This window comes from Pyrgilauda ruficollis, unplaced genomic scaffold (assembly GCF_017590135.1).
Source record: "Pyrgilauda ruficollis isolate IOZ18807 unplaced genomic scaffold, ASM1759013v1 scaffold15, whole genome shotgun sequence".
Lineage (NCBI taxonomy): Eukaryota > Metazoa > Chordata > Aves > Passeriformes > Passeridae > Pyrgilauda > Pyrgilauda ruficollis.
This window is the reverse complement of record NW_024513654.1, coordinates 16,835,104-16,850,295: the sequence shown is the minus strand read 5'-3', so window position 1 is coordinate 16,850,295 and position 15,192 is coordinate 16,835,104. Positions and strand designations below refer to the sequence as shown.

At 42.8% G+C, this 15,192-nt stretch overlaps 1 protein-coding gene across 1 annotated transcript; it reads left to right on the top strand.

Moving 5' to 3' along the window:
• Positions 1-2,059: 2,059 nt before the first annotated feature.
• On the top strand, positions 2,060-15,182 carry LOC121350160 (lysosomal acid lipase/cholesteryl ester hydrolase-like). Its single transcript, XM_041461237.1, has 10 exons — positions 2,060-2,129; positions 5,420-5,558; positions 6,861-6,975; positions 8,024-8,222; positions 8,833-8,942; positions 10,448-10,584; positions 11,176-11,316; positions 12,444-12,515; positions 13,430-13,498; positions 14,428-15,182. Exons 2-10 carry the CDS (start codon positions 5,427-5,429, stop codon positions 14,659-14,661), a joined length of 1,209 nt encoding a protein of 402 aa, XP_041317171.1. The 5' UTR covers positions 2,060-2,129; positions 5,420-5,426; the 3' UTR covers positions 14,662-15,182.
• Positions 15,183-15,192: the final 10 nt, after the last annotated feature.

Genomic DNA, 15,192 nt, shown 5'->3' with positions numbered 1-15,192 from the left:
CCACTCCTGGAAAGAGCTGCTTTCAAGACAATGCTAAAGAATTATTCATCCTATTAATTTCCTGAGGTAATTATGACTCTACCAATTTTGTTTCAAATAGGTAGTTAGTGCACAAAACCACTCAGTTGAAGGGTAACCTCTGTGGTTATTAGGTTACAGCATTATAGGTCACCATTCCTCCCAAACAAAGTTCCATTAGCTCCACGGTGGAAAGAAGCACAGTGCATTTAGGGGTTTCCTTTCAGCCTGACACCCTCATTCTCCTTTTCAATGAAATGTTAATGTGGGACAAGTCTGGGATGCTGGCCAGCACAGTGCACTGGGACTGTTCACTGGTGACACTGTGAGACCAAAGGACCAATGTCACGCTCTGAGTAATGGTTCATTAGCCAAACAAATTAACTGTGGCTGTTACCACTTCTGCACCTTTCCTTTCCAAGAGAAACAACAGGCCTTTCTCATCTCCTGAGCCCACTGCTGAGGGCTGTCCTGTTTCCTTCTGTTTCACAAAAGTAACTAGATTTTGATCCAAATAAAAGAGTGTCCATCCAGAAAAGGATATTCCTTCCATCAGATACAAATTCCTGGAGACAAATAACCTTCAGAAAGTTAATATTTCAACTAACTCACTGCTTGTAGGGAAAATGTATGAGGACATGAGAACTGCTTTATAAGTTTTCCATCCTTTCCATGCTAAATGCAACAGCATCATCCCTGAGAGTAGGCAGAGCATTCCATAAAGTCACCTAGAAAGGAGTTTGCAGTTGTACAGCTATCTTGCAATCTGGGACACCACAGAGGAGGCAGGGAGTTGAATTTTCTGGAAAATCAGTAAAAGCGGGAGCAAACAACATTAGACACATCATGGGGACTCTTGATCCCACCTTGGGACATGAGGAGGGATGAGACTTCATGTTGCAGAAGTCCTTCTGAGTGATCAGTTTATGGTTTGATGGCAGTTATTGTCACTTACAGATATCAGAGAAGTCAAGTTACAGTCCTTTTCACTGAGAAATTATCAAACTACTTTTCCCACTATCCCAAACAATGTTCTTTACTTTGTATGTAAAGCAGGACTGTTACTGTGCCATCACTGACATCCTGTTGTTTCACTCCCTTCTTTCCCCAGTAGTTGAAGGCATCATACTGTGCAATGATGTTCCCAAGAACACATCCCTCTCATCTGGTGTTCTTCTAAATGCTCACCAGTCCATGATGAAACTCATGCTCTCCTGAAGACACTTGTGAGTTAATTTGCTTAACAGGTTGTTGAACCAATTGTTAAGCCTCCTCCTCATGCAGGAGGATTCTATTTAGTTTATAGCCCAGCTGCCCAAGGACAGGGAACAAGTCCTTCTTCCCATGGTCAAGGAGCCAATCTCAGTGAGGACTGAGCTCTCAGGCTGACTGCAGCTAATTCAGCCGTTAAGCAAAGATCTCCAGATACCGTGCTTTCAGAGGTGATGAAAATGGCTCAGGATAAACAAGAGCCCTTGTTTGTTCCCTCACTGGGAAAAATGTTACATGTGTTCAAGCCTTCTTTGGCACTGGACTGTGATTAATAAGGTGGGTTTCATTAGTTGTACTGCTCACTGGAAAACAGATTTAAGTCAGTCTGCAATGTTAAAGTTAACATAAACTAAATGAAAAGCAATAGCAGAGACAGTGTTCTTGAGATACTATGTTGACAAAAGCTGAATACTTCCTCCTTTTCATCTTAAAAAGATTACATTTGAAGCAGCCCCTCAGCTGGGCAACAGGACAGATCAAGGTCTGCCACAGCCCCAGTGAACTGCAACACCCAGATCCCAGCTAAACCTTCTAACCACTGATTTATAGGTAGTCTCTCCACTCTCCTGCTCCATGGTACATTTTGGGGTGGTGAATTAAACCAGATCATCTTTTTCATCACAAAGATTTCCCCACTTCTGAAATACTGCCAAATCAGCACTTAAACACGCTCTGCAATACGTGCTGCCAGCTCATGACACTCACAGCTGCTTCCCTGAAGTGCTCATTTTGTTTTGACTTCCTTTTATCGGCGCAGGTTCCTGCCAGTGAATCAGTCTGCTGGTGGAGACGGACCAGTGACCGTGGCAGAAGACAGAAGCAAGGCAGTTAGAGCAGAGGTAAGTTACTTGTACATACATGCTCATGGTCTCTTTCTCTGTTTCCTATATCCATAAAGATGTGCTGCCTTGCTTTTGTGCATTTAGTTGTAAAAGTAAGCAGTGTTTTTCCTCTCTCATCTGTAAGTCTATTGCTATGCACTAACTTGCTTCTCTGCTTAAACTAGAAGACAAATTTGTCCTGCACAACAGGGAGAAAAATAGAAACTATTTAATTTTTTCCTACTTGTTTTCTTCCCTCTGAGAACAAGGGAATGAATGTGCAAGTATTGCAACAATGTATAATCTGGACCTCCTGTTCCTTCCATATAATGCGGGTGTACGTTTCCTCAGTGAGTAAGGAATTCTCATGCATGTTTAGTTTAATCACAGTTGCTCTTCTGGTTGGTGTGCCTATGCCTTACAGGTTCTATGAAGTAAACTTTACACTGCTTAAGGCACAAGGATAAAAGGACAATTTTCAGATTGGCTTGCATCTTAGCTTCACTAAATCTTAAAAGTACCTAGAGGAACTTTCAAGGGCATTTCTCTCTCTGATATTTTTTTCCATCTGAGCATATTCTTTTATGATAGTTTACCATGCTCAGTAGTTACTTATGGCTTCATTTCACTAGATGAAAACAGCTGTTCACATCTCCTGTCTTTATTCTTAGAGTTTAAAGGAGCAGTGGCCTGCCGAGGTTGATGCTACTTGGCCCGCTGCGTCTAAGTAAAAGGTGAATACCTGGGAGTCCATAAGCCATGCCAGCTAAGGCAGGTGATCACAGAGTGCATTGAGGAAAATTTGCCTTAAGAAGAGGAATAATTAAGCCTCTGCATTACCTCAGCTAATTTTGGTAGTGATGTGAAAACAAGCCAAGATATTAGCAGAACTTTTTCTTGCCAAATTGATATTCCCAGTGCAGGGAGAGGGAGGCATGTTTGCTCCTACTAGAAGAGAGTAAAACAGCAGAAAGCAAAACAAAGTGTTGCACTGCCTGAGTATATAGTTGTGAGGCTTCCTGTTTTGACAAAAAAAAATTAAGAAGTGTTTGATATACAAAGGGAATTTAATGAAGTGTGTTTTAATGCCCAATTTAAAGTTCTGGGTTTCCAAATGCTGCCTCATTTCAACTGTTTGATGACTCACAAAGTTTGACTTCTTTAAATTTGTTCTGTCAAATTTAAAGGCCAAATTGAAGATCACTAAAAGTCAAAACATATTTTACTTCTTTATCTTTCTCTCATCCTGCAAATTCTGTCCTTCTTCCCCATTACTTGATGGGGAATACTTCCTTTTTTTCTCTTGATCTTGATATTGAACATTCCTGAGTACAAACAAACTTCCCAGAGCACCGTATCTCATCATTACAGATGTCTTATGACAGAAGCAGGCTCAAGAAACATGTGGCTACATGAGAACCTCTGTTCATCATTAAAAATTGCATTCTCCATGTCTAATCCCTGGTTCCCAAAAGACTTGTCTCCTGAGCCTGCTTAACTTCCTAACAAAAACTGTAAGACAGGAAGGTCTCCTATGAAATTCACTCCCAAACCATGTATGCTATGGCTACTGCAAAGCTGCATGGACTCTGAAATGCTGACAATCTCACTCTTTCTGGCTGCTGCTGAACATAACACCAGCTGCAGATTTTGCCTGCCTTCCCCCCAGCAAGGCTGAACCCTCTGGAGTTCCCTGTCCTTCCCTGACGAGCACTCCTCAGGAGCTGCTGCAACCCCCATCACTGCACAGGCTTGTATCTCAGTGCTGGACTTGGCAGATATTTTACAATTACATCAGAATTCCCTTAAAGGATGGACAGGATGGTGAACACAACCACATCATGGTCGTAGAAATGTGTCCTCTTCTTCTGAGGAAGCCCAGCCAGCAAGAGCAGTGGTGTCCCCAGCCACTCCTGGTGAGGCATTCTTACAAGATGGTGTGATGAGCTGAAGCCTTACACTGCATTGTCCCATGGATTCTATTATTGAATATTTAGGCTTCCTGCCTGATCTTTATGGTCTTTATATGCATGCAGATGACTACTACTCTTCTCTTCACAAGCATCATTCTCTCCTCACATATTAAAGCACAATGTAAAACAAAAATTTGATGTATGATGTATGATCTAGCTTCTCCTGGATATGCAAGTGCAGTACTGAGCTTCCTGGACCAATCTTTGTTGTGCAAAAAAAGTCTGGGAATCTCAGAGAGAGCGGTGTTCCTGCACTCATTTGATCTGGATTCTAGAAAAATAAAGACTAAAACCTGGAAGCATATCTATTTTACATGGAGTTGGCATAAACTGGTACTAGCTCGACTGCACTCTGCAATTTCTATTCAGAAATGCTAATCTGGAACCATCCATCATGCCAGGAAAGGGCAAGGTCTCACTTCCCCATGACCAATACAAGATTTGCACTATAGACAACTATTTCTAAGAGGTAATGGAGACAGGCCCTTGGCATCACAAAGGCAGTCTCAGGATCTATTGCTCTCTCCTCACAGCTGCTTGCCTGGTGGCCAAAAGATAAGGCTGACTGGGAACTGACTCATTGGGATTTTGGGGAGCCACACATGGTCAAGTTGTTTGCTCCACATTCTCAGAGGAACTGATTTCAAGCAGAACTTGATTATGTTCTGGGGCACATCACCCTATGAGGAAAGCACAAACTGGCACTGAACGTGCAAGCATGTTGCCCAACATCCATTAAATCTCCTCACAGAGTGCCTGAATTATTCCTGGCCCCTTCATGGGCCTCATTATCTGGTCCCTCCCCCCAGCACACCACTGACAAATGCAAGAATAGCATTCAGTTCCAGAGGAAGAGAGGGCAAGCTTAAAGAGAGCCCATCCTGAACCTCTTTCACCTCATTCCTGAGGAGACAGGAAACAAACAGTGCTCTCTTCTCCCTTCAGCTCTCCTGCTGGCAGAAGGGTGGAGACAGACAAAGGTAGACAAGCTGGGTGATGGTCATCTCAGGTGCTCATGCTTCTTTGTCAAGCTTCTGCTAGGCTCGTGCCAAGAGCTGGCCCTGTCTGCCAACCCCAGTTCCCTGGTGATCTGCAGAGTGCTCAGGCATATTCATGCATGGTATCCCCAGGTGCTTTCCGCTCCTGTTCGGCAACCCTACCTGTTAAACAGGGTGAGTTTAAGACAGCCTATCCCCACACAGGCTCTTACTCAGGCAGCCCCTGGGGAACAGCTCTTAGGCAACCTTCAGGAGACTCTCCTCTTGGGTCCTCCTGTGGAATTCCACACCACTCTCTTCCTAATGAACAAAGAGCACTTTGTGCTCTTCCACACAGCCCCAAGATGTGGTGCCTCCTCGTGCTGCTCTGCTCCCAAGGAATTGCCTTTTCAGCAGGATTCACAGCAGCCTCCACTGCAGGTGTTGACGCAAGCCGCTGCAAGAAGAGTCGCAACCCGGAATGTTTCATGAACGTTGTAAGTTGGGTCACCTGCTTTCCTTTTCTAAAGCTTCTCTTCCTGTTGCATTACTAATACACCTTGTCAGGAAAGCTAAGAAGAGCCCCCTATGCATCTCCTGTTTTCCCAGCCTGCTGTTTCCAAAGCCACTGCCTTAGGGTCACTCCCACCATGAGGGCTGGCTCTGAACGTGCCGGGGACAGATGTGCGTCTTGCTCATTGCATGAGGACAGACACACAGCACTGCAGTGGGGACTGCTGGCTGCTACCTTTGCTTCCATGGCCAGGCTACTCCCCAGAACCTCCTGAGGGGCACTGGAGATCCACACTTTGTAATTTTGGTCCCAGTGGCCAGACTCAGCCCAGGGCTGTGGATGGAGCACCGACTACTGCTCCAGTCCATACTAAACTGAACAACAGACTTTGCTGCCTGCATTTAGGGTGAAACCCAGCAGACATATGATAAATGTGGAACAGTGTCATGGCTCAGGATACCTGTTTGCAGTCAGCTTTCTCAACACATGTTGGTATTTCAGGCTACTGCAGAACAGGAGGAATGCAAACCTGGCAAGAGTACAAGGAACCTTCCAGCACTAGCGTAGAAGAAACCTTAATTTTCTATCCAAACAGTCTGGGCTGTCACAGAGAAAAATTCCTTTGCAGTGAAGGCAAAGGCTGGTTTTCTAATCTCAAGTGAAGCAAAATGCTACCCTTCCATAACAAACTGTTTGCTCAAAACAGTGGTAAGGGAGGCTGAACCCCTTCTTCAGATTCTCACTGCAATGCAAACTAATCAAAGATGCCTTGCCCTGAGTCACAAAGATTTCCTCAGAGTACATGCAAAGTTAGGTGTAGGTGGTCCCATTAGTTCCTTTGACAAGATCTCCACCCTTGTTTGCTTTGCCTGCTTGACTTGCCTAACCACAGTTTTCCAATAAGGGATTCATTATGGACCATCCCCACAGCTATTGGCATTGTCTTATACAGATACAGCTGCATATTTAATCTGTAGAAAGGTACAGTACGTATAAGCTTTGCATAACATGACAAACTACTCAGAAGGGAGTTGGTCACTCAGCACAGTTCTGCTTTGTCCCATAACAGGGGGCTAAATACCAGACAACCACCATCTAAACAGGTCTGAAGAGGACTTTTCCTCATCTTTTTACAAGGCCTGTAATGCTTATTCTCAGCCATGGTCTCTGTGGCTGGGGCCTTGCACTACCATCTGAGCACACTCCACATCTGCATACTCATCTTGGTCAGGCTCTAGAACAGGACAGCTGGCACATTAACAAATTCTCCTCTGGCTTTCCGCAGAGTGAAATTATCAGATATCATGGATTCCCCAGTGAGGAATATGAAGTTACAACAGAAGATGGATACATTCTTGCTGTTTACAGAATTCCTGCTGGGAGGAATGACCGAAATACAGGTGTGACAGTTACAGGACACAAGGAAGGTCTGAGAGGACTCTTACACGGATTCCCATCTTTCTCCTTTTCATGTGCAATGGCATGTTCCATACCTTTCCATCTCCACAAGGGCACCTAGTCAGAAGTGTGACTCGAATCCTGAATCCATCTGAAGTCCATACATTCAGTGTCTCTGCCCTTATTTCAGACTTTCCTAATAATTTTGTTACATCCAAGGGTTGGGGTTTTTTTTTCCCCTCAAATGGTCTGGCAGGTAGACTGGTAAACAGGATTTGGGGAGGTTTCGCCTTAACAACCTAAATCATATACATGTAAAATAGTAGCCTGACAACAAAGCCTCTGAGGTTAGGCATATGAATAACTCCCAGGCTTCTGAAGGACGGAGATATTCTTCAGGAAGGAGGAAAGAAATCAGGTTGTCAGTGAAAAAGCAAATGTATTTCATCAGTTTCATGGCATTTTCTGAACTGAATAAAAATTTCTAGCTGGAATTTGAGGTACTCTGGGTACTGTTACCTTGATTATTAGTCCTTGTTAGTATTACAGAATGATTTACTTGAATGCCTTCCCCCAACTGCATCTCCTTTGGAGATAATTTGGACCAGCCTGACTCTCAAAATAAGGCTAGCCAAGTTAGATCAGGGGCCTCTCAGCCCTGCTCAGTGGTTACTGAAGTGTGGATTTCCTTCTTTGGATTAATTTTTCTTTCTCTTCCACACACTGTTGAGCCTTCAGCAGTTTTCACCTTTGGGCAGATGGTTTCAGCATAGGTGCTGTAATCTGACTTTCCAGTGCAAGAGGAGGTAGGACAAGCATCCTCAGTAAATTCATTATTTGCCAGACCTGTCATAAAATGGTTATGAAATGTCATTAAATGGTTCCTGCTTGCACAGAAAAAATCCTTCATGTTTCTCAAACCAATATCTATGTATAGTTCTCCTGGGAGCTTCTAGAAGATGGAAACGTCTCACAAACTGAGCTCTGTGCTCCAATATTAAATACATATTAATTGCTGTTCCAATAAAAGTATTTTTAAATCTTTTTCAGGGCAAAGGCCTGCAGTGTTTCTGCAACATGCTTTTCTAGGAGATGCTACTCACTGGATTTCCAACCTGCCCAACAACAGTTTGGGCTTCGTGCTTGCAGATGCTGGCTATGATGTCTGGTTGGGAAACAGCCGAGGAGACACCTGGTCTTTAAAACATAAGACCCTTAAGCCCTGCCAGAAAGAGTTCTGGCAGTTCAGGTACTCAGCAGAGAGAGAAAGACTCAACATAGAAACTCCAAGGGGACTAGATAGCCTCAGCCTGATGGCTTTTACCTAAACCAGCATCAGATCAGGATCTACACCACCCCAGGAGAGCAAAGAACCAAAGATGGATGCTCACTACTACCCAGAGCTGGGAGAATTGGCTGGGGAAGAGATTTCAGACTGGGAAATGAAACAGGATGCTAAGGAAATGGGAGACTGTACTGTGGCAGGGAGAGCAAGAACCTCATCTGGAACATGCTGAGCAGCCTTGTCTAGAAATGTGATCTCTCACAGCTGAATTCAGCCAAGAGGGAAATGTGTTTTGTAACCCATGCAGGTGAAAGCACTGATTGAATTCAGTTTCCCAAGGGCTGTAGCTGTCAGGTGAAGCTGGCACCACATCCACACAAAGCCCAAGGCATCAGGCAGCCAGGCTGCACAGCTGCTCCCCTCTGCCACTTCCCAGCTCAAGCCAGCATGCAGACACAGTGTGCAACCTCCTCCTTTAGTGGGTCCTGCTTGCTGCAATGAACAAAAGGGACAGTCAGTAACTCACACTGGGACAGTCACATTGTCCGCCAGCTTTTTGTGTTTCTCCCCACAGCTTCAACGAAATGGGTAAATATGATATTCCAGCAGAGCTGAACTTCATCATGAATAAAACTGGACAGAAGGATATTTACTATATTGGTCACTCTGAAGGGTCAACTGCAGGTAATGTCAGGAGAATTACTGACAACCATTTGTGTGCCTGTTTGATCAGTAGGTGACTCTCCCCACTAATTCTGTTGTTTTTCTTGTTTGTAGAGAGTTAGAAAAACAGAGATTTTTCTGTGTTGAGATTTGGAAAATATGCAAAACTTTTCTAAAATCAGCTTTGGTTACCCTTAAGAAGCAAATAAACTTAATAGAAGCAGTGATAGTTCAACTTTTTAAATAATTACAGACATGATAACAGTAATTTACTGGGTACTTCTTGAACTGCTAGAGGGTATTTTTCTCAGTAACAGGAATTTACATGTTTGTTTTGTATTAAGGCGATTAGAATTAAGACAATTTTGTATTAAACAATTAGAATCATAGAATATCTTGAGCTGGAAGGGGACATAGGATCACAGAAGTCCAACTCCTGGCCCTGCCCATGCCAGCCCCAACATTCACACCATGTCCCTAAGAGCATTGTTCAAACGCTTGTTGAACTCTGGCAGATTTGGTGCTGTGACCACTGCCCCGGGGACCCTGTTCTTGTGAACAGGATGGTAAAACTAAAAAGATAAAACAGCCCATATAATACATAATTTGCATGAATACATTTATTTAAATTAAATTGCTTGAAGGCAAGGAAAAATAACCTTAACATTACTAAGTCATGGCTTAGTTTCAATCTTACAATTTAAGTTGTAGTTAATGACTGGCAATAACTGGCCACATTGTTGTTTAAAAACATAGTGTCAGATAACAAATATTGGTAAAGTAGAAATACCTAATAGTTTATTTTCTTTTAGGTCCAGCCTTTGTCTTTACTCATTTCATGGCCTCTAAATGAAGTTAACTTTCTTTTTTCTTTAGTTGAAAGTTCTTGATGGTTATGGTTTATGTGTAAGATCCATGAACGGACATTGACTAGAAAGGAGCCACTGCCAGTTATTAGTGTAAATAACCCAGAAAAAAGAGAAGGAAGCAAGGAAAAAATCATATATTCTGAGCTTTTCTCTTTTTTCCTCTCATAAAAGTATTTAAGGACTCTCACAGCAAAACAAACCAGGCATCCAGGCTTTCTTCATCTGCCTGTGATGCAAGCAATCAGTTGAAAATATTCAAAGCTCCCAATATTCAGCTAATTATTCTATAGTTTCATGAAAGCATAAACATGTATAGATCTTTAGAGACTCTAATTTGAAAAACTCTTTTTTAATGAGAGTTTCATGAACTTTAGAGGGAATTTATGGTTTCTTCGAAACCTCACTGATGTGTTGCCTACAAAAACGGTTCTGAAAAAGATAATGCCCAGACATGCTTTAAACCTTAAAATGAACTTTGCCTCCCAAATAAAATTAGTTTCAGGATTTTGCTTCAGCACTTTCCTTAAGTAAAACACGAACAACAGACAATGGTTGCAAATCTACTATGATGTCTTGTTTGCTATCTGCTGTTCATGTATCTAATTTGTCTGTGGAGGATATCTTCACTAACTCAGGCTGTCTCTTCTGTGTTTGCAGGCTTCATAGCATTTTATACATACCCTGAGCTGGCGAAACGGGTGAAAGTGTTCTTTGCTCTGGGCCCAGTAACTGCATGCCCACATGCTACAAGCCCTCTGGTTAAGATAACAAATCTTCCTGAACCACTGCTCAGGGTATGTCATTTTTTCCTTCTAAGAGGTCCAATGCCTGATTAATCTTCAGAGGGTTCCCTCAGCCTGAGGTCGAGTGTTCCCAAACAAGTGACAGGCTGACACTGAGCTTGGGATGAATTGAGTGCTCTCGAAAAAAATTGTGCCCAAACCCTGTGGTGAAAATAGTAAGGATGTAGATCTTGTAGCAGCAGCTCCCAATGAAGTAGGAGACTTGTGAAACTCTGTCCTGTTTTAGGATTCCTGCAGTTTAACTAAAATTTTGCTTGCCTCATGCAGGATGAGTTAAACCAGAACTGCAATAACAGATATGACAATCTGTAGGATTTTAAAAATGAGTGGGCATTAGTGTCAGCACACTAGAAATTAGAAGGATAGCTTGCTTGAGGATTGCTGATAGTAATATGAAGGAGGAAGAATAAATGATGTGCTGTGGGGAAGAAGGTGTTTTAAGGGGTACTGTGAGGGTAAGCTGTTCCAGCACTCATTGAATACTGCATTATGAAGGCTAGGCAACAATTATTAGCAACAATTTTCTGCATAAAATTCTTCTGTAACAAGAAAAACAGGTGTTGCACTTTTCCTTTCCCTCAGTTAGTACTTGGCTGCAAAGGAGCTGCCCACCAGATCGAGTTTCTGAAAGGACCTGTGACACAGTTCTGTACAAGCCTGGATAAGTTTTGTGCCCATGTGCTCTGTTACATAGCTGGAGGCAGTGTGAAAAATATCAACGCAGTAAGTATATGCAAGAACACCTACTCAGAGCAAAACTGAAGGGATTTTAGCAGCTGCACTTGTGCACTATACCCTTGTCTAGTTACTGTCATGCAGGGAAATGTCCATAACCCGCAATGTAGCTCTCAGCAGACCGAGGGAACGCCAGGACGTGGTGCACTGTCAGCAGTGGCAACATGGCTTGGCCTAGTGATGGGTGGGACCAAGAGCTAGGCATATTCCAGTGGCAGAGAGAAAGAACTGAGTTCAAAGTGGAGCTATATTGCACGTGTCAGGATGTGCCCCCTTTTGGCACTAAGCTAACCAGATTTTTGACACACACAATTGTTCTTTGAAAAGAGACAACGAGTGATGGAGTCAGACTTCTTGCCAATGCAGTTGACGGTTTCGTTCCCTAGCATATAGACCCTGGGGTCCTCTCAACACTGAAATAGCTAAAACACAGGAGAAAAACCTCTTCTTCTTCCCAGTTTTCAGACTATTTGCACCAGCGACTTGGTCCCAAAGAACTACTGTAAGGGGCATTTTCCTGGTTTTGGTGACCTTAGAACTGGGCCCAACAGCTCAGTCCACAAGGTGTAGAGCTACAGAAAGCCCTTCCACTGTGCTGAGGACTGCAGCACACCTACAGTGGGATTCACAAACACTTGTGCATCAGTCAGAGGGGACAGGAGCCAATTGGAAAGCCCTCTGCTTGCCAATATATGGATGCTGTGGTGCCAATCCCCTTTACAGAAGGCAAAGTATGCAGAAGCTGGCCTGTATAATGCTTATTACTGCAGTGGCTGTAACAACTGGGCCCATTTTTTTCATCTATAATCCTTTTTCAAAGCACATATGGGAAGGCAGTTAGACTCAAGGTTCAATGCAAAATCAATTGCAGTTTTTGAATCGCAGAGCTAAACCATGAAGGATATTTCCTGTCTTGCTTAAGTCACTAACATGGTCCTCAGAGCAAGATAACATAGCTGAAGAAGAATCCAGGGAGATGGAATTGGGACATCTCCCTAACAGAACTATAAAAAATGTTTTGTAAGCTGACTTTATTAGAAACTCACTTTCTTAACAGTTTTATTCTGTCACAGCACTGGATCTGTGTCTTTATAAAATTTCTGCTTTCTCTCCAGAGTCGAGTAGATATGTACGTAGGACATTCCCCAGCTGGAACATCGGTACACAACATTTTTCATTGGCGACAGGTATAATTGTACACTGACATGTAAACCATCTCTTACTACTGCTTTTTGTGCAACTGACAGCCTACAGGGAAATCCAGAGGCTCAGGATTTGGGAAACTGACCATCATACCCTCTCACCTACTGCCATGAGCACCTGCACATTTAATATGGTCTAGAATACAAATGTGCTCCTGAAGACAAAGATTCCCAACAGTCAGTCCCACAGGATACGAGTAGCCAGGAAAGGGACACAAGCCATGAACAGCTAGAGACTTTATGGTTTATTTTGCCAACCTCTAACGAAATCAAGTGGATGCAAAGCAAACACAGATACAGGAAGATAGAAGAGCAAAGACAATGCACCAGGCAGATTTTTAGCGCATACCCAGCTACTTAAATCCTGGAAGCAAAGGTTTTCTAAACTGATGGACACTGGCTTTCTCTCACCCTTTGTTACACACCACTCACAAGTGAAATTACTTGTCATGTTTGTGCAAAAAATTAAATTACCAAAACAAACAAATAACTTCAGGTATTCACTCACCAGTCCTGCAAGGCATATTATACAAGACTTGAAATAGCCCTGACATGTTATAGACATTCAGGTTCTCTTTCCGTGTGACAACTGGACCCAACTCTGCATGACAAACAGTGACCCCAACTTTAGTTATCTAAGGTAGTAAAACAAAATTTTAAGTAACAAAACATACTGAGGGTGGAAGATAAAGATCTGGACAGAAAGTTAGCAAGAAAAAAGCAAGGATGCCACTTACCCTGTGATCTATCCTCAGCACCCTGGAAGCCTGCAACCAGAGGAAGGTGTGGGAATAACACAGTCCACTACCTGCACCTTGACTTAACTCACAGGCAGGAGGAATATGCTTCCTGCACTCCTTCATCTCTCAGACCTTTTATTTTGTCTGTTCTTTTAACAGCTAGCACATACAGACCGGTTTCAAGCTTATGACTATGGCTCTAAGGAAAACATGAAGAAATACAACCAGGTAAGGCAAAATGGACTCCCTCAGAACTGACCCTTGAGTCTTGGTAAAACTAGTAATAGAAAAATTCAGATTTTAGCACCTGTGAGTATTAACAAGGGGGAGAGTGGTCTCAGATAATGTTTCAGCTGAATCACACACAAATGTAAAAGTCTATTCACAAACAAGGCAGAGATAGACCCTTACAGACAATTAACAGAAGTTCATTTTGTCTCCCCTACTGCTGCTGGGGTGGGCTCAATGACATGTCAACTTACATGTCATTCCAAAAATGAGTACAGAGCTCTTCACTTGCTCAAAAGCCCTCAAAGCCTGCCTTTCATTTAAGAGAGGAAACAGATCTCACAGTGGACTGGCAACCACTTCACTTTTAACCAGCACATTTGACTTGCAGTGTCCTGTGCTGTACCAAACTGCTGTTTTTCACAAACAGAAAGGCTGCAGAGCTACAGTCACTTCTATCTCACACACTCAGAAATTTTCTAGGGTGAAATCATAAATGACCAAATTATTTCCTTTCCACTTCAGTTCCAAGCATGAAAACTAAGACTAAAAGTTGCCCTCTCTGCACCCCAAAAAAACTTATAGATCGCCTCACCCTGAAAACACACAGGAAAAATCTCCACAGCCCCTGACTGATGAATACTGACACTGTTCTTTCCATGCCCACACCTCTGAAGAGCACAAGCCAGGACCAAACTGCAGGACAACCCTTAGCCGTGCTTTATAGGAAGGGGGAATAGAAGGGGGTCATTCCATAGACAGGGAATGGGGTGAGGGCAATGAGCAATAAGAGGGTGGCCTTCATCCTTATGGTTTTACTGTAGGCAGTGCAGAAACAAAAGACAAAGAGAGGTGCTTGCACAGAAACCTTGCTCTAAACACAGCTCTGATGCAGCAGCATTCACTCAGGTCTCCTCCCTGTCTTACAGACTGCTCCTCCTGAGTACAAGATAGAGGAGATAAAGACACCAACTGCTGTGTGGAGTGGTGGACAGGACACTTTTGCAGATCCAAGAGACATGGCAAGGCTACTTCCTCGGATTACTAATCTCATTTACCACGAGAATTTTCCTGCGTGGGGACATCTTGATTTCATCTGGGGCCTTGATGCAACTGAGAAAATGTATGTGAAAATCATTGAATTATTAAGAAAATATTTTTGAAACCATGAGCAGAGTTTTGATTGTAAAAACCTCCAAAATTTCTATTTGGCATTAAGGGTGGTATCTGGGGAAGAGGTAAACACACAGGCACACATAATGGATACTTCTATAGGGATTTATTTGTTCCTATTTATTTCTTGCTTTTCTCATGACTTGAGTTTTTCCATGGTGTTACTGTGACTGCTGTCTTCCTGTGAAGTGTGAGGTATATAAGAATGAAAGCTGAAAACATGAATATATTTGAGTTCATACTGGAGGGATCACTGAATTTCAAAAGTTTTTATTTCTACAGTACTAATTTTCCTAAGGCTAAACTCTGTTGTTTTCAGATAGATCTTATTTACCCAACTGAGGCATTCTCATTCCCAATTTTTGTCTTCCTATGGAGACCCAAAAGTGTGATTTGATTCTCTGTTAAATGAACAATTTTGTTTAAATTAAATTATTGATCCTCTTGACAGAGAACCTGTCTTTTGTGTTTTCCCTCCTGAAATCACCCCTTAATGTCAACACAACCAAGAGATCTTCAAG